The sequence below is a fragment of the Bubalus bubalis genome, chromosome 13 (assembly GCF_019923935.1).
Source record: "Bubalus bubalis isolate 160015118507 breed Murrah chromosome 13, NDDB_SH_1, whole genome shotgun sequence".
Classification (NCBI taxonomy): Eukaryota; Metazoa; Chordata; class Mammalia; order Artiodactyla; family Bovidae; genus Bubalus; species Bubalus bubalis.
The window spans coordinates 73,605,361-73,631,972 of record NC_059169.1 but is presented as its reverse complement, the minus strand read 5'-3'; the positions used below and the strand labels follow the sequence as shown (position 1 = coordinate 73,631,972).

At 47.6% G+C, this 26,612-nt stretch overlaps 1 protein-coding gene and 1 long non-coding RNA gene across 5 annotated transcripts in view; one reads left to right on the top strand and one right to left on the bottom strand.

The window, feature by feature from the left end:
• The window catches only part of LOC123328837, a 60,989-nt gene extending 39,002 nt beyond the window's left edge, over positions 1-21,987 (top strand). For 2 of the 4 annotated variants that reach the window (XR_006543827.1, XR_006543826.1), the window contains exons 2-4: positions 10,974-11,073; positions 14,003-14,136; positions 21,628-21,987. This is a non-coding gene — a long non-coding RNA (uncharacterized LOC123328837). The remainder of the gene's footprint in view (positions 1-10,973; positions 11,074-14,002; positions 14,137-21,627) is intronic. The other 2 variants (XR_006543828.1, XR_006543829.1) reach the window with 1 other exon arrangement.
• Positions 21,988-22,081: 94 nt separating this feature from the next.
• The window catches only part of SIAH3 (siah E3 ubiquitin protein ligase family member 3), a 73,269-nt gene continuing 68,738 nt past the window's right edge, over positions 22,082-26,612 (bottom strand). Inside the window, exon 2 of the mRNA XM_006072543.3 lies at positions 22,082-23,505. Within this exon, the coding sequence (XP_006072605.1) occupies positions 22,822-23,505 (684 nt within the window). The 3' untranslated portion in view covers positions 22,082-22,821. The remainder of the gene's footprint in view (positions 23,506-26,612) is intronic.

Genomic DNA, 26,612 nt, shown 5'->3' with positions numbered 1-26,612 from the left:
AATAAGTATGATAATGATAATAATAGACACTGTTATCAAGCCCTTACTGTGTACTCAAGAGAACGCAGCCAGGAGGAGATGGGGTCCTCATTTAAATGTGTCACCTGACTATGGCAAAGTGATTGCAGATCATAGTGATTGTAGTTCTGGACTGAGTCCTACTGCATGTAAAATCTAATTTGGCCATTTTCAAGGTGGATGTGTGTGTGTGTGCTCAGTTGCTCAGTCATGTCTGACTCTTTGCAACCCCATGGACTGGAGCCCACCAGACTCCTCTGTCCGTGGGATTTTCTAGGCAAGAGTACTGGAGCGGGTTGACATTTCCTTCTCCATCAAGGTGAGTGACTTGGGGCTAATGACATAAGCCTCTGAACTCCCCTCCCATCCAGGCTACCACATAACATTGAGTAGAGTTTCTGTGCTATCCAGTAGGTACCTGTTGGTTATCCATTTTAAATATAGCAGTGTGTACATGACCACCCGAAACTCCCTAACTGTGTTTTCCCTTCTTCCTTCCCTCTGGTAACCATAAATTCTCTGTGAGACTATTTCTGTAAATAAGTTCATTTGTATCTTTTCTTTTTGGGTTCCACATATACAGGATATCACACAATATTTCTCTTTCTCTGTATGACTTACTTCACTCAGTGTGACAGTCTCTAGGTCCAGCTTTTTCAAAGGTAGCACATGTTAATTGAGCTCCTGCTATATGCTGAGCCATGTGCAGACTTGAGGAAAGGTTAGTCATTGCCTTCCTGTTCACAAATGGAGACAGAGACATTTGTGAATAGCTGGAATCAAAGAGGACCTGAGTGGGAGCTGTGACGCAGACACAGAGACGACAGGAGAAGTGAGGCCAACGTGGGGAAAGGTGGCCACACCCTGGCTCTCAACCCCTAGGCCATCTGTCTTGCTTCTTCCCCACTAACATCACGCTAATATTGTGCAAGTATCAGGTGATCATGGCCTTTAAGGGAGTTGGAACTTAGATAACTGGCAACCTGAGCAAGTTATAGGAAAGGGAGGCTTTTAACTTGTTCAGAAACATCACTGTTGGCAATAACCGTATTCCTTTTTCAGCTCTTTAAAATATCCATCTCCTCCCACTGCAGTGGAAGACTTGTAACAACAGAGATTCTGCCTACCTTGTTCTCCATGGTAGATATTCCCATGAAATCTGAAGACCTATACATGCAGTCAGGCAGCTCGTTTCAATTCTGTAAATAAGTATTGATTTTCTGCTACGTGCCAGACCCAGTGTTGGGCCCTGGGGATGCTTTGGTGAACAGACACAGACCGGGGAAGACAAATACAAAGCAAAGCACCACAAGTGTGGTGAGGGTTAGGGAGCGACAGATCGCAGGCTGTGCTGGCGGAGGAGTTTGATGTAGTGTGAGCCTTACATTCCATCAGAGGTGCCAGGGGAGGCGTCCCTGAGGCTCCGAGAGGAGTGAGAATTACCCAGATAACTGGAGACGAGTGGGCAGGAGGGAGAGCTTTCCAGGCAGAGGCGACAGGGAGGAGACTAAGAAGAGAGGGAGCACCGTGCAGGTTCTAGAGCAGAGAAGATGCTCAGAGCTGTTGGAGGACGGTGGGGGTTGGGGGGAGAGGGGTGACATGAGGAGGGGGCAAGGGGGGACAATGGGGACAGAGCCGACCGAGACAGACGGGAAAGCAGGCAGGGGAAGGATGGGGACCAGGGCGGGGTGACCTTGGAGGCCCGCCTGGGGGTACCTGGCACTGCATGCAGGGCACTACAGGTGCTTGAATTGCAATGTTGCTTAGACCTGACTGCAGGGCGTGTTTCCCCGGGGGGCCTGAAGCTCACCGTGGAGTGAGGAGTGTGGATTTCATGCTTGGCCACTTGGCTGGAAGAGCCCTGACAGGAGAATCACCCTGACTCCACAGGACCACCACCGGGAGGGGCTTCTGGGGCAGGAACGGTGGTGGTGGTGGGTCGCTGAGGAGCAGGGCCTGCAAGCTGAAGCGGCCTGCCAGTTGCCTGTAACTGGGAAGGGTTAATTTTGAATTTATGCTGAACCTGCTACTGGGACTTTAACCCTCCTTTTCCTCTTTTATTATTGTGAGCATACATACTGGCCTGTGAAACTAACGCGTCCCCCTGCCCGAGGCTTGCCATTCTAGGGGACATTTGCAAGGATCGAAAAGCCTTAACTTTGTTTCCTCCCCTCACCACTCCCTTCAATTCTTATCCATAAAAGAATCTGGCAACCAGACCCCGACAAGATGGTTATTTTGAGGCACCAGCCTGCCATCTTCTTGGTCAGCCGGCTCCCAAATAAAGTCCCTTCCTCATCCTGACACTTCTGTCTCAGATTCATCAGCTTTTCTTGCGAGGCAAGCAGAGCAAGCTTGGACTCGGTAACATGCCCTTTTAAGAAAGTGCTGCATTTATTTCTCTTCGTTTTACTGCTATTTGCCTTTAATTTCAGTTAGACTAGCAGGACAGAAATGTCTGAGGCTTTTCGCTAAGACCCGCAGTTCGCCTTGTTAACAGGGCTACGGACACGTCCCTCCCTCTCTTGGGTCTCTCCTAACAGATGGTCTTTGTCCAGGAATGCTTTGCATTCTGGCAAGATTTGGCTATTTCAGCTGAACTCAAGAAGCGTTTTGAGTTCTCGAGCACGCACTATGTCAAAGGGGGGATACCAATGTATCAATAAATGAGACAGTCCTGGCCCAGGGGACCACACCTTTGAACCGTGGTGCAGCGGGGAGGAACTGGGTGCTCTGATGGGTTTGAGCAAAGTGCTTAGACGAGTGGGGGGCCTGGGGGCAGGGAAGGATGCCTTGAGGGGTGAATCCCACGCTGGTGCTTGGGGGAGCGACAGGCAGTTGAAGTGGAGGGAACAGCATAAGCGAAGGCCCAGAGGAGTCAGCCTGTTGCAGAGAAGAAGCCAATTCTGACTCCATGTTGGAACTGCTTCCTGGATTTGCTTTGCTTTGCTTTTGTTATTATAATCATACATAACAGCCTGCCTCAGCGAACCCTGCCCCTCTGCCTGACTGTAAACTAAAGTGCCTTTGTTCAGAACCCTGTCCACCTGTAGGTGGCAGGAAGGAAGAGATTAACACACTCCCTGCCATTTTAGGAGATATTTGCTAGATTAATGACCTTTCTACTTTGCTTCCTAACCTCCCCCCATCTCTGATCTATAAAAGAACCTGGCATCCAGACCCCATAAGATGGTTATTTTGAGGCACTAGCCTGCCATGTTCATGGTCAGTGGGCTCCCTGACAAAAGTCTTTCCTTGCCTCAGTACCTCATCTCTCAGATTCATTGGCCTGTTGGGCATCAAGCAGAGCGAGCTTGGACTTGGTGACAGACACACCCCAGTGTCTGAAGCTTAGAACATGTGGAGGGACACAGCCTGAGACGTGGCAGTGACCCCTCTGTGATAGCTTTACATGCCACGGTCAGGAGTTAAAATCGCCTCTCATGACAGTGGGGAGGTGTTGAAGGAAGGTAAGTGACTCACTCTGACTATATTAACCATCACCTTTCTGATCAAAAGGAGGATTGGAGAGGTAAGAAGTTGGAGATATGACGAGGTAGGGAACGGATGAAAATTTTAGTATCTAGGTAGGCAATTGGAAAGGATCAGTGGGACTGGAAGGGAAAGATTAAACACTTGCTCTACAAGAGAGCAGTGTTTATCAACCCACCTGAAATGAAGCTCATAAATAGTCCAACCAAGCTACTTTCTTAATTTCAGAAATTGTAACACACTAAGTGTAATATGAGCATCCCTGATGGCTCATAAGTAAAGAATCTGCCTGCAGAACAGGAGACGCAAGAGATGTGGGTTCAGTCCCTAGGTCTGGAGGATCCCCTGGAGAAGGAAATGCCAACCCACTTCAGTATTCTTGCCTGGAGAATCCCATTGACGGAGGAGCCTGGCGGGCTACAGTCCATGGGGTCGCAAAGAGTCTGAGACAACAGACTGATTAAACACACACGCACAAGTGTAGTATATGGGAGAAACACCACGACAGTCATTTATATCAAACAACATGCGTTTCAGTGTGAAGCAGTCCAATATTCTCACCCACACTATCATCACTGCAGAGGTAACTGATGTTGCCAAATGCAGATACAACATAATGTAAAGTTGGACCTCTTTATGTGCGATTTGAATCCCTTGAGGGAATGCAGGAAATGCAGGACAGTTCCTGGAGAGCCAGTGATGTAGGGGAAGAATCAAGTGAACACCAAGGTGGACTGAAAAAGTCAGGGGAGGATAAGGGAAGCTGTGAAGACGCCGCTGGGTTTCTAGTCCAGGTGACTGAGAGAGAGAGGTTAGAAACTCGGGAATGGCAGGTTCAATGATGGTGCTCCTGTGCAGGTAGAAGAAGCAGGTCAGGGTAAAAGCGAGGTGTGAGACACTGAGTGGATCTCTCTGGGTAGGGCTCAGGAATTTCCCAGAAATCCACGAGCCACCCACCCACGACACCAACTGAGGCAGAGAGTTTGAATAAAACAAGAGGCGGCTGCATTTGGCAATAGAGGTAGTTTGTGATGAGAGCGAGCTGAGATAGTACAGTAGTGAGGGATGAAGCCAGAACACACAGAAAGGATGACATTAGTGGTTAAAGAAGTAGCAGCTGCAGGTTTTAAGAACTGTTGCAACGAGTGGAGAGTGGGAAAGTAGCTTGGATACAGAATGTGTATGTTGTGTGTATGGAGTTTAGAAATGGGTGGGGAAAGAGAGATAGGGATAGATAAGGTAACTTACTATTGTATTTACCATGTGGAGAATTATACCCTAGCCAACATTTTATAAAATTTGTTGAATTAATAAAATACAATATCAAAGCTTTTTTTCCCTTAAGAAATTTCAAAGGCATCTGGCCCAGTGTTCCTGGTGCATATCATTGCCACTTTATCATTGTCAGTTAAATCTAGGCATTGACTGGCTTTCCAGTAAAACAGAGGTACCTGGTTAAAGAACACATTGGCAATTTAATTATTGTTTTCTAATGACCAGGCTAAATGCTTACCTGGTGGTTCAGCAGTAAAGAACCTGCCTGCCAATGCAGGAAGCTTGGGTTCAGTCCCCGGGTCAGGAAGATCCCCTGGAGAAGGAATTGGCAACCTACTCCGGTATTCTTGCCTGGAAAATTCCATGGACAGAGGAGCCAGGTGGGCTACAGTCCATGGGATGGCAAGGAGTCGGACATGACTTAGTGACTAAACAACAGCAGCAAATGACCAGGCCAAGGCACCTCCTGGAATTGGTAGGAGATCTGTTGGGCTAAGGCTCCTTAAGGAGGCAGATCACAGGTAATTTTCCATTTGGACATGGACCAAAAAGAAAAAAAAGTGATATTTTTTTTAAAGGTCATCTGCCTTGTACAAGGAAAAATGCCTGTGTAGGTTTTAGTCATTTGATTAGAATATGTAGAGGCTGATCTTTGAGTTCAGTGAGCCCTTGGTAGGAAAATTCTTATAATTCCCTTTGACATCTCTGACTTACTGGGCTGATTCCCTGGCTTTTCTCCCAATGGTTCCTATTCACCCAATTGTTTCCTACAACTGAATCAGGCTGTCGTTTTGACAGTAAACTCCAGGATGAGGCGAGTTTTCAAATTTGGTGTTTTCTTCCCTAATGTGCTTTTCATTGATTCCGAGAGTGGCTGGAACAACAGTGGCTGGTTTATAATTCCCAGGCAGGGACTGAGATGGTCTTGGGAGCTGCCGTGTGAGAACGTTGTCTCCCTTTGTATAAAGATGGCTTAGATTTCTTCACAGCTTCTTTTCCCGCGGCAGCTCAGAAAGTGTAAATGGGGTGGGGGATGGGGTGTGTGTCGAATGGAAAGGTTTTGTAATTTCAAGGCAACCTAACAAAACAGATCCTTCAGAATGTGGCAGCCTAGTCCCGGGCACAAGAATTGCCTCCTCTTCCTGCGTCTGTAGCCTTTTGCATTACCCTGTCACTAGCAGAAAATAGGATTTCTCACCTACAGATGGAGAAGAGAGACGAGGCTAGCCAGAACATTAGGTAGAAATTACTTGTCAAGTTTGATCAATTCAGAGAAAATCCAAATCCCCTTTGAAAACGCACAGTTGATTTTTGAAGATGAGCAGGGGATGTCCTTATAGATCCATTGTTTGGCTAAATTGTCTGCATATGCAGCAAGTTTGCTAAATGAATGATGCATTTGCATCTAAATGGTCCATAAGTAATTTGATTCTGCTCCAGACAGGGTAATAAACAAGCCCCCTCCCCACTGTTGGCCTTGTGAGCCGGGTGTGTGCCTGGACTCCTGTCTTATTGCTTGGATTGTGCTCTTATTTGACAAGGCACCGGGGAAGAAGTACATGAATCTATTAAGGGGAACCAATCTCCATTATGCGCTGAGATTTGAGGGAACGGGCAGAGAAATCTTTCATAATGTACAGCTTTTGGCCTCCGGCTCTCTGAGCAAAAATTAGAAAAAAAAAAAAAAATCAAAGTTGCTGCCACTGTAGCAAATCCTCTCTGCGCGCTGGGGACAGTGAGGCGTTAATTACCATCTGCATGCTGCTTTTTATGAGAGCGTTAAGTACCCGTGCCTCCTGTCCAGCACCTGAGTGAGTATTTATAGCTCACATGCAAACGTGGGATCCATGATCTGCGTTTGAGTTGGGATACTCTGAGGACATTAGCTACTAAGTGGACACAGCCAGGTATTCAGATCACAAGCTTTCCCTCCGTGTCCAAACTGATGAGTTCCAGCTCTTAATATGGAAGGCAGGGGGCTTAACGCCAGTTGCCAGTTTCCGTCTTGCAGTTATGTCATGCCTGTTATGTCAAAACCGTGACTCTTTATGGCCTCTTTTCATGAGATTTGTGATGTTCCATTCTTTTAAAGGCTCCAAGGGGATAGTACACCTTGATTTAAGAAAGCTCAGTATATTAATCCAGCTTCACTGGAGAGAAATATAGAAGGATGGTTATTCACTTTGCAGAAGGATCTACAATGGAATTCTTTAAGTTGTAAATATTATATGGGGCGCTTAGCTTGTGATTTAGTTCATCATTTCAGGAAGAGGTCTACTGGCACAATGCACTCTACTTCTGGGATTTTGGTGTTTCTTTCTTAAGATGATTCACCCCTTGCTTCCCAGCCCACAGCAGCATCGGGACAAGCCAGAACTCAGGCGATCATCCCAGCGGTAGCTGCTTCAAATCCACAGATTTGATCCTAGAACTCTAAGCCTCTCATCCTTTATGGTGACAGGTTGTATAAGTTGGCTCATGTAGTACAGATTCTAATTGCTTTTAGTTTGCTTTGTGGAGCTAGAGAGTCTGAAAGCTAAGACCAATTCTGCCCAGTTTCCCTGGCGTTAAGACCTTCTCCTATGATTTAGGGATTAGATCTCCTGGCAAGTACAGTGGTAGGGATGTCTGATCCTAGTAGGGGAGAAAAATACTGTCCCACTACCATCACTGACTCAATGATGTGAGTTTGAGCAAACTCTAGGAGATGGTGAAGGACAGGGAAGCCTGGTGTGCTGCAGTCCACAGGGTTGCAAAGAGTCAGAAACAACTTAGCAACTCAATAACTACTGAGTTCTTGGCTTCTGAGTTCTTGGCTAAGACTCCTGTAATAAAACACAGATGCACACAAGAAACAAACAGGAGTTTATTAACATGTCCACCTCATGTATATGTGAGAGACACCTGGAGAAAATGAGTAACTCAAAGAAGTGGCTTAGAATTCAGGCTTGGACTTCCCTCCTAGTCCAGCAGTTAAGAATCTGCCTGCTGATGTGGGGACATGGGTTCAGTCCCTGGTCCGGGAAGATTCCACATGCTGTGGGGGCAACTGAGCCCACATGCTGAAACTCCCGAAGCCCTCAAGCCTCAAAGCCCATGCTCCATGACAAGAGTGGCCCACCCACTGCAACTAGAGAGGAGCCCCTGTTTGCCGCAACTAGAGAAAGCCCGTGTGGCAATGAAGACCCAACACAGCCAAAAATTAATTAATTAATTAAAAAAAAGAATTCAGGCTTAAATATCATCTTAACAGGGACAGGAGAGGAGGATGAAGTCCTCCTGTTAATGGGAGGAAAAATTGACTTCTAGGAAAGTTGAATGGACCCTTAGAAGAACAGATAGGAAAGACGATAGTTTGTGATGAAGTTTGTCTGAGTGAGGTACTGACTTCCCTTCTCTCCTGTGATGCAGTCCATCTTCCCTGGTTGGTGAAATTCCTAGGGAGATGATTTATGACAGTGGACTTCTGGAAAATCTCTTTAGGTAGATATGGGGAGTTCAGAAAAAGCGTTCTCCGTGTATTTGCTATTTTCCAAGTGCCTAGGGCTCAATATAATCAATATGTCAAAGTGGCATGTTTTGGGGTGCTGTGTCCTGAACTCCCACAGTCACATTTTGGGGAGCCATATTCTGCTACCCTGGAGGCAGCCGTGGCCGAGTCTCTGACCCCAGCATCCAGTGTCCTGGCATCAAGGTGTTGAGAAGCAGAAGTCGACGCAGTGGTATTTCTGCCAGAAAAATTTGGTGCTATATATAGCTAGGTAGTTTTCGCTGTCTGCTCGGTCCCCAACTCTATGACTCTCTGGCCCTCCTGTGAACTACCTCATATATTTTCTGCTTAAACTAGCTACAGTAGATTTATTGGCCACAACCAGAAAGCTTTACTGATACACTCCCTGATTCCTGTGTGTCCTGGGTGGTTCGCACTCTGGGCTATGGTGCACTGCTCAGCTCCAGAGGACACCATTCACATGGGCTGAACCCTTTCCCTCGTGAACTGCTCTGGTCTTGCAAGCCTCTCATGGGTGTCTCAGCTCTGCTGCTCCTGCTGCCTTAGTTTGGGCCTCACTCCACAGCTTGTACTGTAGCCACCCAAGCATGAAGGGAAAATTTTCTACATAGATGACAAGTCTATCAGCTCTCATGACCTTCTCCAAGGGATTAAAACTCTTTAAGGCTATAGTTGCTTCTGTCCAGACACTTAGGACAAAATATTCCAGGGGCTGGGTGTATTAATCATGAGTTGTATTTTCAATATTTTATGATGTTTTGACATGTTGGGGACTTGAGGACCCCAGAGAGGGACAGCCCCTCTGAAGGTTAAATGAGTCATTCCTTAAGAGAGTAGACAAGGTCCCTGAGAGCATGCCTTTGATGTGTAAATCAACCAATCCTGAATCCACAATACTTTGGCCACCTGATATGAAGAGCTGACTCATTGGACTAGACACTGGGAAAGATTGAGGGCAGGAGGAGAGGGGGCGGCAGAGGATGAGATGGTTGGATGGCATCACTGACTTGATGGACATGAGTTTGAGCAAACTCTGGGAGATGGTGAAGGCCAGGGAGGCCTGGCGTGCTGCAGTCCATGGGGCCACAGAGAGTCCGACATGACTGAGCGACTGAACAACCACAACCTTCCTCCTTTTATCAGACCACCTGCCCTAAATCACCCCAGGGGACAATAACCTCGAGGAGTCCGCTGAGATTCAAATACCCAATCCTCAACCCGCTCAGCTGCGTCTTCCACCTCACCCAGCCCTTCTCAGGAAAAGCACAACAGTGGCTTTTGCCATGTTGCTTCACCCTCATTCCTGTCTCCTGTCCGCCCTGATGTTTCCTTGTGTGGCTCTGGGTAACGCGGGGACCCCCCTCCTCTTGGAAATTTTTACATAATAAACTTTTCACTCACAGGTATTTGTCCCTGTGTCTACCATCTTATCATATCTGATTAAAACAAATCCTGGGCAATTGAAAACACTGGGAAAGAAAGTATTTGAGCAGCGCTACATGGTATCACGGGCTTCCCACCTGGCTCAGCAGGAAAGACTTCATCTGCAATCAGGAGACGCGAGAGTGCATGACTGAACGTCGCTCGGTCATGTCCGACTCTTTGCGACACCATGGACTATACAGTCCATGGAATTCTCCAGGCCAGAAGACTGGCATGGGTAGCCTTTCCCTTCTCCAGGGGATCTTCCCAACCCAGGGATCAAACCTGGGTCTCCTGCGTTGCAGGCGGATTCTTTACTAACTGAGCTATCAGGGAAGCTGAGATGAAAGAGACACGGGTGCGATTCCTGGGTCTGGAAGGTCCCTTGGAGGAGGAAATGGCAACCCTCTTCAGTGTTTTTGCCTGGAAAATTCCATAGAGAGAGGAGCTTGGTGGGCTATAGTCCATAGGGTTGCAACGAGTATGACATGACTGAGCACACACGCATAGTATCATATTCCAAAGTCTTTATTCCTTATGATGAACTAGACTCCTCAAGACAGAACCCTTGTATTTTGTCTTCTGCCTCAGGGAAGTTACGTGAAGGATTCCCCATCAGCGCATTCCCTCTCATTGTTGGGTCACTGACCATCAGACACAAAGTCTCCCTTATCGTTTATTTCAGAGAACCTAAGAACTAACATGAGTAAGGCTCTCTGTGACCTTCTAGAATCTCTAGCTCTTCTAGAATTTTGGAGGTGAATGTGTAGATTAAGATTCTAATAGGACTGTACATCTGGAAGAAAGCTCAAAACACCTGTAGAATTTATAGTTACCAAGTCCCTAAACAATTACAGAATCTTAGAGTGATAAAGGACCGTAGGAATTACCTAGATTCCTCCTCTGTGACTCTCTTCATCATTCAGTGCTTGCTTATTTATTTTTCTACTGCACTGGGTTTTCATTGTGGCATGCAGGCTCCTGGTGATACACAGACTCACTAGTTGTGGCTCACAGGCTTAGTTGCCCCACGGCATAGGGATCTTAGTTCCCCAAACAGGGATTGAACCCATGTCCCCTGCGTTGGAAGGTAGATTCTTAATCGATGGACCACCAAGGAAGTCCCTATTCAGTGCTTCTTCATCCAACCCTCTTCCTGTTGAATGAATCCCTTCTGCCATTTCTGATGGTCAGTGACCCATCCATTTGATCATCCCATTGCATGTGTGTTTAAGTGAATTGTTGTGTATTCTAGTGCGGAAGTTGATGAACTACAGCCCATCGGACAAATCCAGTCTGCTGCCTGTTTTTGTAAATTGAGTTTTATTGGAGGACAGCCATGCTCATTCATTCAGGTGTGTTCTAAGGCTGCTTTCACACCACAATCAGATCAGATCAGATCAGTCTCTCAGTCGTGTCCGACTCTTTGCGACCCCATGAATTGCAGCACGCCAGGCCTCCCTGTCCATCACCAACTCCCGGAGTTCACTCAGACTCACGTCCATCGAGTCAGTGATGCCATCCAGCCATCCCATCCTCTGTCGTCCCCTTCTCCTGCCTCCAATCCCTCCCAGCATCAGGGTCTTTTCCAATGAATCAACTCTTTGCATGAGGTGGCCAAAGTACTGGAGTTTCAGCTTTAGCATCATTCCTTCCAAAGAAATCCCAGGGCTGATCTCCTTGCAGTCCAAGGGACTCTCAAGAGTCTTCTCCAACACCACAGTTCAAAAGCATCAATTCTTTGGCGCTCAGCCTTCTTCACAGTCCAACTCTCATATCCATACATGACCACAGGAAAAACCATAGCCTTGACTAGACGGACCTTTGTTGGCAAAGTAATGTCTCTGCTTTTGAATATGCTATCTAGGTTGGTCATAACTTTCCTTCCAAGGAGTAAAGCGTCTTTTAATTTCATGGCTACAGTCACCATCTGTAGTGATTTTGGAACCCAGAAAAATAAAGTCTGACACTGTTTCCACTGTTTCCCCATCTATTTCCTATGAAGTGGTGGGACCGGATGCCATGATCTTCATTTTCTGAATGTTGAGCTTTAAGCCAACTTTTTCACTCTCCACTTTCACTTTCATCAAGAGGCTTTTGAGTTCCTCTTCACTTTCTGCCATAAGGGTGGTGTCATCTGCATATCTGAGGTTATTGATATTTCTCCTGGCAATCTTGATTCCAGCTTGTGTTTCTTCCAGTCCAGCGTTTCTCATGATGTGCTCAGCATATAAGTCAAATAAGCAGGGTGACAATATACAGCCTTGACGAACTCCTTTTCCTATTTGGAACCAGTCTGTTGTTCCATGTCCAGTTCTAACTGTTGCTTCCTGACCTGTATACAAATTTCTCAAGAGGCAGATCAGGTGGTCTGGTATTCCCATCTCTTGAAGAATTTTCCACAGTTTATTATAGCAGAACTAAATAGTTGCCCTAGAGAACATATGGTCTGTAAAATCTCTAGTATTTACTATCTGGCTCTTGTCCTAGCAGATAGAATGGGCTAGAATCTTGGACATTATTTACAAGTTCTGCAGGAACAATGCCAAGGTATTTCTCCATGAAGCATTTTTTAATCATAATAGCTTCCATCAAGTTCCTCCTCAAACCATGTCAGTTAAAGTCTTCATCATTTTGTTAGCTCTTTATTCTTCAAGGCTGTTGCGAGAGGATGGTCCGTGAATTGCTCATGTTTCTATACGTCTAGGCCTTAAGAGCCAATTTGCTCTAGAGCTGTCTTTTGAGGAATGTTAATGTAAATGTGGAGACAATGACTCCTTCTAGAACAAATTTATTCACGTTCCTGGGTAGTAAAAATAGAACCATTCCCTCTTCAGAGAGACTTGCTTATATTCCAGGGTAATAAGGGTTCCCTGGTGGCTCCAATGGTAAAGAATCTTTCTCAATGCGGGAGACTCAGGTTCAATCCCTGGGTTGGGAAGATCCCCTGGAGAAGGGAATTGCAATCCACTCCATTATTCTTGCCTGGAGAATCCCGTGGACAGAAGTGCCTGGCTGGGGGCTATAGTCCTTGGGCTTGCAAAGAGTTGGACATGACTGAAACACACAGGGTAATAAAAATAATCTCTCCAGAAAGGAAGATGGGCAGACTTCCTAACAACCCCACCTAAGATCAGAGTCTCCTAATCTCAGGGTCCCTCTCCCTAATGCTCCCCAACTCTGTGCTCAGGCAACACCTGTTCATCGTCCTATTGGAACTGGGGCTCAGGAAACCTGAACTCAAACATTCTTCTTGCTGTAAATAATAAATTGTCTAGGGACGTCCCTGGTGGTCCAGTGGTTAGGAATCTGCCTTCCAATGATAGGGACACGGGTTTGATCCCTCTTCGGAGAACTAAGCTCCCACCTGCCTCGGGGCAACTAAATCAGTGCACCACAACTAGAGAGAACCCCACGCACGGCAACGTAAGATCCCGCACGTGGCAACCAAGACCCATTGCAGCCAAAGAAAAACGTCCAAGTCCATCTGGGCTCATGGTCTTCTTCTGACCAGAATTATGGATGCATGTCATCTAAACCAACCAAATGCCACTGGGCTGCTGCTTAGAAACTGCTGGGCCATTAGACAGTTGCTTGATGCACATGTAAATGTATTTATTTTGTCTCGTTGAGTTCACTACGAGGTTCCTGAGGGCAGGGACCAAACTGTTCTTCCCTTTGTATCCTCCAGTAAGCCCAACACCTGTAAACACTACTATTTTGTTGCTCTTGCTGTAGGCTCTCATACATCCTGTCCTGAAGTGCTCTTCTTGATGGCTGCCTGAAGATGTGGGACTGTTTCTAAATTGCCATGGCTTCCGTGTGCCCAGTTGCCTCAAGACTCTGGGCTCTCAAGACACCCCAGGCTTTGTTAAACAATGGAGGCGAGTTCCAGTCCCATCAGTACCCACCCGGAGGGCAGCCCACCGTGAATGCAGGAGCAGAGCCTAGGGAATAGCCCCACCAGCCCTGCTGCCAGAGAGTTGGCCATACATTTGTTTCCCCCCTTAGGGGCAGAATGAGCGAAGGGAGACACTGCCAATGAGAGCTTGCTGTGGTTGGTAACCCGCACCCACGATAGAATAAATGCACTTTATGGACTCGTTCCTCTTAGGTTTGCCAGATTTAGCAAATACCCTAATATTTTTATTTTGCTAAGTGGTCCTACTCTCTGCACTCTCCCCTCTAGAGCCCATTCCCCAACTGAGCCTTGCCCTCAGGGTGTGGCCACATCACTAAAGCGGACCCAGTGATAATGGTTTTCCTGATTCTCCTTTTTCACAGAGCCTCGCTCCAGGGCTGGTGAAGATGTAGATCTGAATGTTTAGAGGATGGACCTAGACTTCCAGGAGACCTTCCCTGAGTTTTGCTGGCTGCCTTGATCTTCTGTCATTGTTTGCAGGAAGCAGGATCACCAGGTAGGTGGTGGGCTCAGCTTTTGAATGATCTGGAAGCATTTCCATTGCAGGAATGGGGACCCCTTCCAGGGCCTGAGGGTGGGATCAAACACTCAGAAATGAATGATCAGAGGAGACACATGTGCTGACAAAGCAAAAGACTTTATTGGGAAGGGGCGCCCCGGTGGAGAGCAGCGGGGCAAGGGAACCCAGCTGTCACATGGCTCACAGTCTTGGGCTTTATGGTAATGCAGTTGGCTTCTGGGTCGTCTCTGGCCAATCATCTTGCTGGTTGCCCATGTGTGGTCTGAATCAGAGTCCTTCTCAGCCAAGGTGGATTCCAGCGTGAGAGTTTCTGGGAGGTTGGTAGGATGTACCATCTCCTCCCTCCTCCTTTTGACCCTCTCCAATTCTCTGGTGAGTTTTGGCTGTAGCATCGCATTCTTTATCGGGACCTCCTGTTGTGAGACAACTCAGGCAAGCAGTTTATTTTCATGCCCAGCCAAGGCAGCCAGTTTCACTCAACAGTTCTCTAACATTTCGATATATTGAGGTGCTTGATTTCCTGTTGATTGTGTTTTGTTTTTTAAATCTGTAATTGCCAGGATTATAGAAATCAAGAAATGTCTATCTCTGTGTGTTAACAAAAGTTGATACAGAACCTAGGAAGAGGCAGGGAGAGGGGAAGATGGCATTACCTCCTGGATGGGTGATAATCCACGTCCCCAGCTTTGATCCTTAATAGATGCTTTTTCCATGGGCCCTCTTGCAGAGGGTGTACAGAGTATACCTTGTCTACCTCTAGGCTACTAAGAAACTAGTTCAGTGATTTCCTTTCCTCTCGCCCCATAGGCAACACTTACGTGGGGCTTAGCTCTGAGCCGCTGCTGAAAATGGCCTGATAATTCACATCCCCCGTGGACGGCCCTGGAACAGTGACACCTGCTCATGCGTCCTGGGGGAGATTTGCAGGATAAATAAATGACTCCCTGGGGATTTGAGAGGTAACTCCCTGTCAGGGCTAGGGGCAGAGATTTTAATATGAATTACCATCCCAGCCTGGCAGGGGTGTATAGGATGAGCCGCTTATGTGCTCATGGGGAGGATTTACACAGTCCCTTCACTGGCACCAGGCTGTCCGAGTTGTCACCGCGTGGCACTCGGCACTGGGGGCCCTTCCATGCTGGCTTCCGTCCGCCAGCCCCGGCCACAGCTCCAGCATCACGGCTGGTGGCCTCCAGTGTCCTGCCTGCCCAGCTCTCTTCTCTCCCTCCTCTGTGCCTGTCACCCACCACCTCTGCCTCCAAGGGACAGGAGAACAGAGTTCCCTCCACTGCTGCTCCAGGGAACCCCCGCCTGACTCCTCTCCTCTCTGGACTCTGTTAGTTTCCTGTTCCCCCATCCGAATGTAACCGGTCCCTTCCCGTCAGCTTCTTTCCTGCCTTCCTCCTTCTCGAGGAAGGACCAGCTTGCTTCTTCAGAAGGTTTTATCTGCTCCTTTGTTTTCTGTGGCCCCTGTTACCACCAGTGTGCTCAGCTCTGGATTTGAGAATCCAATCATCGGTCACATAACCCTTGCAGAATCCCGTGGGGGAAAGAGTGTTAAAATCAGAATCCTGGGTTCCACTCTGAGTCTCCTGAATGAGAATCTCTGGTTTCTGGATCTCAGAAATCAAGTTCTGTTGATCACTCTTTATGTACACACACACACACACACACACATATATATATATACACACTTAATTTATATATATATACACACTTAATTTATATATATATATATATATATATATTTTATATATATATACACTTATTTTTGACTCTGTCAGGTCTTCGTTGCTGCTCAGGCTTTTCTCTAGTTGCAGCGATCAGGGGCTTCTCTCTAGTTGCAGCTCGTGGGCTTATCATTGCTGTGGCTTCTCTTTTGTGGAGCATGGGCTCCAGGCGTGAAAGTTTGGGTAATTGTGGCGTGCTGGCTTAGTTGTTCGGCAGCATGTGGGAGCTTCACGGACCAGAGATCAAACCCGTGTTCTGTGCAGGCCGGGCGGAATCTATACCCCTGGCCTGCCAAGGAAGCCCTGTTGATCATTCTTAAGCACACTGGAGTTTGGGAAATAAAGCTCTGCATCCCAGGGAGGGTTCAGGGCTGGACCTCCCTCCCTGGCTGAATTTCTTGACAGATGAGTGTCCCCCTTCTTTCAGTGGAGTCTTTCTCTGGCACTCAGCAACCTTATTGTGCATCTTTAGCGTATTTTGAGGGCAATGGAAAGTATTTGGGACACCACAGGGTGCAGAACTGTTCCAAGAGAGGCCATGGCCTGACAACTAACTTGGTTCATGAATATTCATGCTGGTCCTGTGGTCAGTTTTGATCACTCAGCTCAATTCAAGGCGCTCTCTATAAGCCTCTGTGAGAGCAGGAAGCAGGTTCTGGGAAGAAGGACATAAGGAAGAAGATGGAGGTTAAGATGAATTGACAGGCAATAGGATTAAAATTCTTGCTCAATCCTGATCTTGCGAGTAACTAACAGTGGCCTGAAATTAAAGAATTAAACCATGAAGGCTCCCTTGACAACTGATCTGATAGGCCCAGAAGTAAATTTCAGGGACCCTGCTGTCAGACAGAGGCAGGGAAGAGCTCAGATAAGGGGTGCTGGGAGGAAGGGGGTGGGCAGTGATGGCCATCGGGCAAGGCTGTGGTCCCTCTTCTCAAGGCAGCACCAGAGGCTGAAATAGTCCTGGGGGCACATTAGTTGTCAGGGCTTTTATTCACCTTCAGAAATACTTTCCTCCTTGCATCTAACTATGACTTTGAAATGGAGGCAGAAAAATGAAACGGGGAGAAAGATAATGAAACATAGGTCAAATGTGGCAGCTGGTGAGTTTCTGATAATTGCACTTTCCCGTATAGCATTTCATTTCCATTCCCTGAAGTCGCACAGAACCCTGTGGGGAGGAAAAAACTCCAGCAACAAACAATAACAACAAGCAACTCTGAAGGGTTCAAGGAAACAATATCAAATGCAATTTAATGACATTTTTCATGGGAGACAGGGTAGAGATAAAGTGATATTCTAAGCCTGCTTCTTCTAACATCATAAGAAAGCCTAGAAAATAACGTAAACATCAATTTAGGTCAAGTAAAATGATCCTTGATTTCCTTTCTGTCTCTCTCATCTCAGTACCCCAAAAAGAGGTTAAAAAGGGGAGAGGAATATTTATAGTATAGTATTCTATATACTATACTATATTAGAAAAGGCAAACTCTAAGCCTTGTAGGTAACCTATGTAGTAATCTGATTTGGGGGAAAAAATAAATGCTTATCTACAACAGATTGTTTGGATCTTATAACAGTGAAGTTTTTCTTGGCTGGCTGTTCTCCAGGTTAACACAGTAGAGAGCTCAGCAATTCTTAAGGAAATCTTCAGAACAAATCATCTGAAGGTCTAACAATCTACTGGGAAACTCTGCTCTTGATGCTGTTTGTAGCTGAACTTTAATCAAAGCATAATTCTTTGATGTCGCAACCATGATCCCTTCCCCTTCCACCAGAAACTGCATCCAAGTGGAAGCTTCAACAAGCCTAACTTCTTTCCCTTACACTGAAGCCACTGGGATCAGAATCACTGATTCACTATTGGCTTTGGAGATTCTGCCTCTTACCAGGTACTTAGCCTGGAGATTCACTGTGACTTTTATCCTAGTGGGAACCAGGCCTTAATGTGAAAAGCGTGCTGGCCTGGGTGGACTGTGAATGGTGAATGGGGTCCTTGTTGGGTTGCAGTGAAGTAGCCAGATTAAGCTAGATTAGCGCTCGGCTCCATTCTTCATGTAACATCCCCTGACCTGTTCCCTCTCAGTCCCTCAGCTTCGTGGATGAGGGTCCTGTTTTTGCATTCACACATGTTATGCCATGTTATAGTCACTGCCCACTGTTGGATATTTCCAGTCTCTTGTTGCAAAGTGAAATATTTCTTTAGGCTTTGGTCTACATGTGGAGTAAGAAAGATGACCAATGAGAACAAGTAACGAGAGACTGTACTTTTGTAGAGTTTGGTCTTCTCTTTTGGCCTGGGATTGCCAACAGGCTGATTTTGTGAGGCATAATTTTTCCATGAAAGTCATCAGATAGAACTTTCCACACTAACTACAATAGGGAAGGATCTAGAATCGGGAAAAGAATGCCCTGGAAGCTGCTTTAAAGCCTCAGACTCCCTTCTGCAAAACAATTTGCGCCTTCCCAATAATTTGCTATTTGGCTGGCTTGGCTGTCATTTCTGTCCTGTCACTGTGGCCACTGGGATCTTATTTCTCCTTCCAAAATCCCCTTTCCCCATCCTGATGTATGCATCAGAACTGTCCATGCAGTGATAATGCTGGTAAATGTTTAATGATTAGTTCTTCAAGTGGGAAACACCTTGGCTTATCGCACTGCCAATTTCCATGGTGTAAACGCTGCCACCAAGGCCAGGTTCAAGCTGTTCCCGTGAGATCACCAAACATGGGGATGGTAGCACAGCATTATATAGAATGTTCACCAGACGTGTGTGATCAAGGTAAACAATCTCAAGAGCATGGAAAATAAGAGTAGTGAAATAATTAGGAAGTGAAGAGTTTCGAGTATTTATTACTCTTGTTTTAATAGAACTTAATTGTAAATTTATATAATTTAATTTTTAATCATGGCTATGCTTAACAGTTTGTAAAATTCCTAAAAAATTTAACAACTGTTACACAAGCCAGCTCTAACATACCACTCTGTCTTGGTCTGGGAAAAGATGGAGTAAAGGGAGAGATGAAAGGGTGTATTTAATACTAAAGTACTAAAAGGCCTCCATGCCATTCAGACTTTATGCCTGGCCCTTCTGAGCCGTGGGTCCATAAATTCCTAGAAATGACATAGTTGGTATTGGTCCGAAGCCGGGACTTTGGAGCAAGACACATTGAATTCCAGTCCCCGCTGTACCATTTGCTAGCTCTGTGACCTTAAACAGTGTCTAACCCCTCTTTGCTTAGGTTTCTCATGGGTGAAATAATAGTACCTGCTTTATAAGGTTGTGCGTGTCCGTGCTAAGTCGCTTCAGTCATGTCTGACCCTTTGCGACCCTACGGACTGTAGCACGCTAGGCTCCTCTGTCCATGGGATTCTCCAGACAAGAATACTGGAGTGGGCTGCCATTTCCTTCTCCAGGGGATCTTCCTGACCCAGGGATTAAACTGGCATCTCTTACATCTTCTGCATTGGCAGGCGGATTCTTTACCATAGTGCCACCTGGGAAGCCCTCATACAGTTGTAATGGAGATTAAATAAGGCAATATGCTCAAAGTACTTAGCCCACTAAGTTACATAATAAACCCTCAATAAGTGGTAGCCATGAGTACCATTGTGATTAACCTGATCAATTTCTAAAAGGTCCATAGTCTCCACAGGTGGTGATGGGATCTACCCTAGATGCAAGTTCATGCAGAGAAGGATAATTAAGGCAATCTTCTTCCTTGCATGGTCTGATTCCATTGTACACGGACCATTTATGTAAACTCAGCCTCTAGGCTGGGATGTCCTTCTCACCACACTTCCTGCTTGAAGATCACATGCTGGTAACTCATTTCTTGCTGTGAAGGGCTGCTGTCTTCCTAGGCCTACTTTAAAATGCAAATAAAACTGGTCCCCCACATCTGTGGGTTCTGACTTGACTGTACTGAGCCATTTTATATGAGGTACTTGAGCATCCATTGATTTTGATATCTGGAGGTTGGTGGCGGGTGGGGGGCTTATCCTGACACCCCTGAAGATATAGAGGGCTGATTGTACTGTTTAGAAAGTGGGTAATAAGTTTGCACCTAGGTGCGCAAGTGGCAGTCAGATCCCAGGGCTCTACATTGAGCTGACTCCTGGGAATCTAAAAACGACGAGCCTGAAGTGGGTGATGGGATACAGAGTAGGGCCGAGGCCACTGAGGACCCCACTCTTTGGTTCCCCATCCCTGCCATGTCCCTCCCCACACTTCCAGGTTGACCAGTTTTTTGAGCTGAGATGCCTCTAAAATCAAAGCCACTTCACACTCTGTGTCCCTGCTCCCCCAGGTCCTGGAACCAAGACCCAGTGGACCCTGGGGCCCACAGTCCACAGATGTGGTGGGAATCCCTGTTTTTAGTTTGCTCCTTTTTCTTCCATTCTTAACGCATGGCTATCGAGACAAAGGCCTTCTTGGGACCATCATAGATGGGTGACAATAACACATCTCTACCCTGTAGTCTAAACCATTTCTGGGAACCAAAAATATCAGTTCCTGTCTGGGCTCACTTATTCATAATACGGTCTTGTGTGCACTAATAATAATCTAACGTTATTCTCAGTTTGGCTCACGTAACTTGGCACTACAGGAAGGCAGAGATGATGTCTGCAGGAGCCCTAAGGCCCTGTGGACAGTAATTAGACTCTTGCTGAGGTTTGGTTTGTTTATCTTGGGCACCTGTGATGCTACATAAATGTTTCAAAGTGGTGGAGGACCAGGAACCAGAGAAGGCGTGCAGCTTCCGGAGGCAACAGACTTACAGCCAAGTGGGGAGGGTCTTAGGTTCTGGGGAAGGGCCTGGGGGTAAAGGAAGGAGCCCGTCTCTCCCCACATGAGCTAACCGGTCTTGGCTTGTTCTCTTCTTGGCGGGAGATGCTGGCGCCTTGTAGGATGCTGTGACGGTGCTGAGAGAAAGGAACACACGACTCTTTCCTTGGGGCTGCAGAGCTGGCGTCTGCCTCCATCAGTAACACGATGTTTATTAGCCTTCTTAGGGCTCTTAGAGAATAAAACTCCAGCTCCCGGGCCCCAGCGGTTACTGTGTAAGTAGAGGGGGCTGTGTTATGCTCTCCTCTATGGTCTGGCACCGCCCTTTTGGAGCTGGAGCTGGAGGTTAACAGCACAGGTGACCACAGGGTTGTTGGGGGAAGGTTGCTCTTGTGTTTCAAGATCAGTTATTTTTGGCTGAGAAAAGATGGCTGATGCCCAGCCAGGGCAGACGGCCTGAAACTGTCCTCAGTGGGAGGCCTGCCAGGACCCAGCCGAGATGGCCGAGGTGAGGGAACAGGGCTGAGAGCAACGTCTGGTTGGCGAAAGGTCCACTAGTGAGCATCATGTGGGGCTCAGGGGGCCCATGCTTCTGGTGCAGATGGGGAGTGGCCAAGGAGAGAACGAAGATGACAGAAGGAGGTAGGAGAGGACCTCCTAGGAAGACTTACAGGTGTTCAGCTTCCTTTAGAAGAGATGACATTGACTAAACGCGCTTACTTTCTTCAGAAACCCGAGAGACTTCCACAACAAGACATTGGCATATTATTCTGACGGCTGAATTAAGAGAAAGCTGAATTAAGAGAAAGCCACTGCACCCGCAGGCAGTGTGGATTTTTGTGGCCTCTTCACTCACCCTGCAGCAGAGTGGTGGATGCAGACTGACCAGTGACAGCATCTGTGTGCTGAATGGGGCCCTCAGCATGTTTTATGTATTTATTTTTTCAGCTGCATCGTGTGGCTTGTGGGAATCTTAGTTTCCTGAGCAGGAATCGAACCCGTGCTTCTGGCATTGGAAGCACAGAGTCTTAACCGCTGGACCACCGGGGCATTTTAGAAGTAAGGAAAGGAAGGAGGACTCTCCCAGGTGTCTGAGTGATGGGGCCAGGCCTCCGGGCCAGAGGGCCAGCTGCACCCTCTGAGTTCCTTGTGTCTGCTGCTGAATCATGGTTCTGAACTGTCCAGAGCAGAGGAATCCTTGCTGGATACAAAAGCACTCCACCCTGAGGGAAAACACTGATGGATTTTATAACTTGATAATAAAGCTCTCTCTGGGGAGAATGCCCTCCCAGAGGTGGGAGATTAATTATATCTTTTGCTTTTTTTGGCTGCTTCTCTTCCCCTGTGTCTTACCCATTCTTTTCTATGACTTGCTCAACGAAGGGCAAAGAGGTTTTCTAGAAAGCACCAAACCCTTGAGGCCTTTGATTTCAGAGCAGGAAAAAAATGGCCCCGGGCTGAGGGCAAGCTCACAGGAGCCTGCCAAAAGAGGGTTCAACCTCTTGCCTGCTCCCCTGAACCCCAGGATCAACCCAGAGGACACACGGCATGATGGTACCTCCAGCCCCGCACCCTGGAGGAGACGCCGTCTCGTGTCCAAGCAGCGTGGTCCCCGAGGTTCCTGGGAAAGTGGCAGAGCTGTGTCTAGCTGGTCTGCAATACACACCCCTGAGCTGGCCAGGCCCCCTTCCGTAATCTGCTGTCTCCACACCCTTAGGAGTTAGCTCAGTCTGAAATAGACTAAAAGGAGGAGGGGGAAATGATGTGGACACTCAGTCTCCTTTCAACCCCAAGAGTCTGCCTCGTGACCTCGGTGACTGCAGGAGGGAAGGGAACTGCGGGTGGCGAGCAATCACCATTCTGATGGAATGTAAAACTACATTCTGTAAAACTACACCAACAAACCAGGACAAACGTCACACCAAGGTCTTGCATCACAGGATGTTTACATAATATAATGCCCATGGCAGACAGATACCAAATACCACAAAGTACCTGAGACAAAAAAACAGAAAGGAAGGAAGGAGGGGAGGAGGGAGAAGAATAGAAAGGAGCCCGGAGTCCTGGCACGCAGAGATCTGAGGGCCCAGGCAGTTTCTTGGTAGAGGGGTGGCCGCACGTGAGTGTCCAGTGGCCTCTGTGTCACATCTCAGCCTCTGAAGAGCAGATCTCCTCGGCCACAGAGATGGCAATCCCGATGGCCAGGCTGCCATTGTCGGAGAAGTGCTGGGCCAGCGAGGTGTTAATGACGAGGCAGTCCCCGTTGGTGATGACCGAGTCCACGCACTCCAGGACAGACCGGGGTGTGGCCTCCCACTTGAGACACCGGTGGTTTCTGTTGAGCTCCAGGCGATAGGTGAAGCTGTCAGCCTGGGTGGGGGTCCCGATCAGCATCATGGTGGCGAAGAACTGGGGGTGCCCTGCGTGCCTCTCCTGTTTCCTGAGCACCAGCAGGAAGTGATGGCCGAAGCAGGAGTGGATGATGAGCCAGTCGGCCGGCGCCGGGAGGTGCATGTCCGTGGCCAGGAAGACAATGTCGGCCCCCTGGAGGATGTCCACCCTGTGCATCTGCCGCAGGTGGGGCACCACCACCTCTAGGTGGCCCTCCCACTGGCAGGAGAACAAGGGGCACAGGCAGGGCATCACCTGCGCGGCGGGCGGCCCCGCCTCCTGGTGGTGCAGGTGGTGGGGCCGGGCGTGGTGGCAGAGGCGGTGACGGGGCTGGAGCGGGCAGTGGTGTTGGCAGTGGCGGTGGGGGGCATGCGGAAGCGGGTAGCTGCTGGGCTCCGGGGCGCTCTGAGTGACGGCGTGTCTGCTGGACACATACTGTAAGAGACGGAGAAGAGCCTTAGTGGGTTCGTGGCTGTGAGATTAGCCTCTCTGGCTGAGGACCACCCACCGCCCCCCCCTCCACCAACCCCCAGGTTCAGAGTGTGGAAAGCAAACTCTTCAATACAGGTGATGACGTGCAGTTGCTCAGTCTGACTCTTTGAGAGCCCGTGGACTGTAGCCCACCAGGCTCCTATGTCCATGGGATTTTCCAGGCATCAATACTGGAGTGGGTTGCCCTTTCCCTCTCCAACTGATACAGGTAGACAAAAGCTTTATTTCGTGGAAAAAAAAAAGAGAGAGAGAGAACCGCCAGACTGTTTTCTGAAATGGCAGCACATTTTACATTCCCGTCAGCCAAGTAAGAGGGTTCCGATTTCTCCATGTCCTTGTCAACACTTATTATTATCTGTTTTGACAAATAGGTTAATGAGACTGAATTCATTGTTTTGCATGTTTTGCCAAATTTAGATGCTGAAACATCTGTACATCTGCGTGTCATTTCAGTAGAGAATGTAAATTTACCCAATTGAAAAGAGAACCTCCTTCAAAAGATTCCTCCTGCAAGAAGAAACTTTTCAAATGTATTAGTATATTACAAAAAAAAAAAAAAAAACTTAAAAAAAATGAGGGACATGGTGGATGTCTTGGGTGGTTGAGATTCTGGAAACTCAGTCCAAGAAAATGCAATATTTATGCCTTTCTGATTCTTTAATAAGATACTCAAACAGGCAATTTTCCCCTTTGAATAGCATGCATTATGATGGTCATAAGTAACAAAGAAATCAATTTTTCTGTTCTTTTTTGATATTGTTGATATTTTTGTGCAGGGACTGGAGGTCAATGGATTCCCCCCCCCCCCCATTTTATCATTACTGATATTTTTAGAATAAAATTTCGGTAAATACTGATTTGTCCTTCCAGTGCTGCCAGGGATTGGTACTATCTGGGGTGCCCTTCTGGGTTGTAAAACAACCATGGCACGCAGAGCTCACTGTGTGCCACTGGACTGTGGTCCCCAGGAAGGGCGTCTCAGCTGTGACTCCTGGGACTTGGCTCTACCAGGCACACTTCTGACCTGCTTTAGACTCATTGTTAAAGAACAACTTGCCAGGGGCTCACCACCAGGCTTCCTAGGTGGCACTGGTGGTAAAGAACCCACCTGCCGACGCAGGGACACGTTAAGAGATGCGGATTGATCACTGGGTTGGGAAGATCCCCTGGAGAAGGGCATGGCCACCCACTCCAGTATTCTTGCCTGGAGAATCCCATGGACAGAGCCTGGTGTGCTACCGTCCATAAGGTTACAAAGAGTTGGACACGACTGAAGTGACTCAGCAAGCACACACGCAGTATTGATATAAAATCAAAGGAAGGAGGGAGTTAGGAAGAAACACCAGAGCCTCCCTTTCTCCCCTCCCTCCAGCCTCCTGCCAGTGCCTCCTGTTGGCTGAATGTAATCAGAAGGAAGCCTGGGAGATGCACTCAGCCAGGGTCAGCTCCCCTTGGAAATGTGCTTGTGAAGAGGGAATGTCCACCTGCATGCAGATGTCTCAGTTCTCTCCTTTGTGATGTTCCTTGATCCCACCATGCTGGGCTTCCTCAGCTGGGCTTTGATAAGGCCGGTGAGGGGGAGGTAGGGAGGGCTGATACCTGTCCACAATCATTAAGCCGTCTGATGAAAATGTATATACCAGCTGACACATGCACCGCCTGGGCACGGGCTGAGAATACTGAACAGGGTACGATCCCTGCTCCCTTCTCAGCGGCTCACTGTGCTTAGTGTAACATAACACAGTGCAAGGATGCAGGATGCCGGGAGGGACTCTGAGCGTGCAGATTAGGGGCAGTAGCTGTTCTGGTCAGTGCAAAGCGCTGTCTACCCTTGGTGAAGCAGGAAGGGCGATGCTCTAACAAAACGGGCAAAAGGTTTGTGAGTAACAGGTTCCAAGGAGCTGGATCTGAAAGAACATGGGATGTTTAAGAAATGAGAAGTTCCAAGTGGCTGTTGCTAGGGGATCTGGCAGAGATGGCGAGGAGCAGGGCCAGAGAGCAGTCGGACCATGTTGCCAAAAAGTGGGCAGGGAGGTGGCACCCAGCCCTAGGGGCAATCGGTAGGAGGGCCCAAGGGCTTTAGGGAGCCGCCTCAGGCAGTGCGATGCCCCAAGCCCAGCGGTAGAGCTCGCACTCAAGATGGGACCACAGTGGAGTCCTGGCACTTGTCCAACCCCTGGACTCGAGCCATGATCGTTCCAGGGAGACTCTCCCCTTCCTTCCTTCTGGCCTCATCTTCCCCTGGCCTTCCCATTGTTTAATTGCTGCAGGGTAACAAAGCCGCCAGGGGTGTATTCCAGAGTGAATGACTATGCAAATACATCGTAAACTCGCAGAGACTCCTGCGCTTGCTTACTCTGCCCTGGGAAGGCGCTGAGAATAAACACAGCCTTAATCTTTTATTTCTTCCTGCTCCTTCTCCTGATGCAATATATGTTTCATTTATATACACGATCTTCGGGGTGAGCGAGGTCACAGGGCCGCTGGCTGGGAGAAGGGATTCTTTTAATTGGCAAAATGCTAATCGTTTTGGAAAATGAATTCTAATCTTCCCATCTCATACAGTGGATGTGTGAGTAATTACTTTCCTTCGCTAAACTGTTAATGCAACATTAGTGATTACACTAATTAAAACTAATGAACTCTTCCAGGCTGATAAACCCCTCAGTCAGTCCGAGGACGCCTTCCTTCCATTGGCTGTCCTTAACTTGCCATTTGGAAGAGAGATCTTGAATTAACCTTTAGAATAATTCGCAAAATTGGGTTTAGAAATGTTAGGCTTTATGGACTGGGTATAATTCTCTCCGCAAGGATTAGTGAGACCATTTCCACTGAGGGTGTAATTGAATTTAAAGACATCTTCCTTAATTTCATCAGCCACACTCCCATGGTTGGTAATGGCTATCCCTCCAAATCCTGGTGTCCAAAGAGGAAACCTGCCCCTGGAAACACCATGTGACCTTTTCTCCAGCCTCTGCTCCCTCTGATCTGTGAGCTCATTTGGAGGACTGCTCTGTCCTTCTGCCTGATTCCAGGAACAATACTATGCT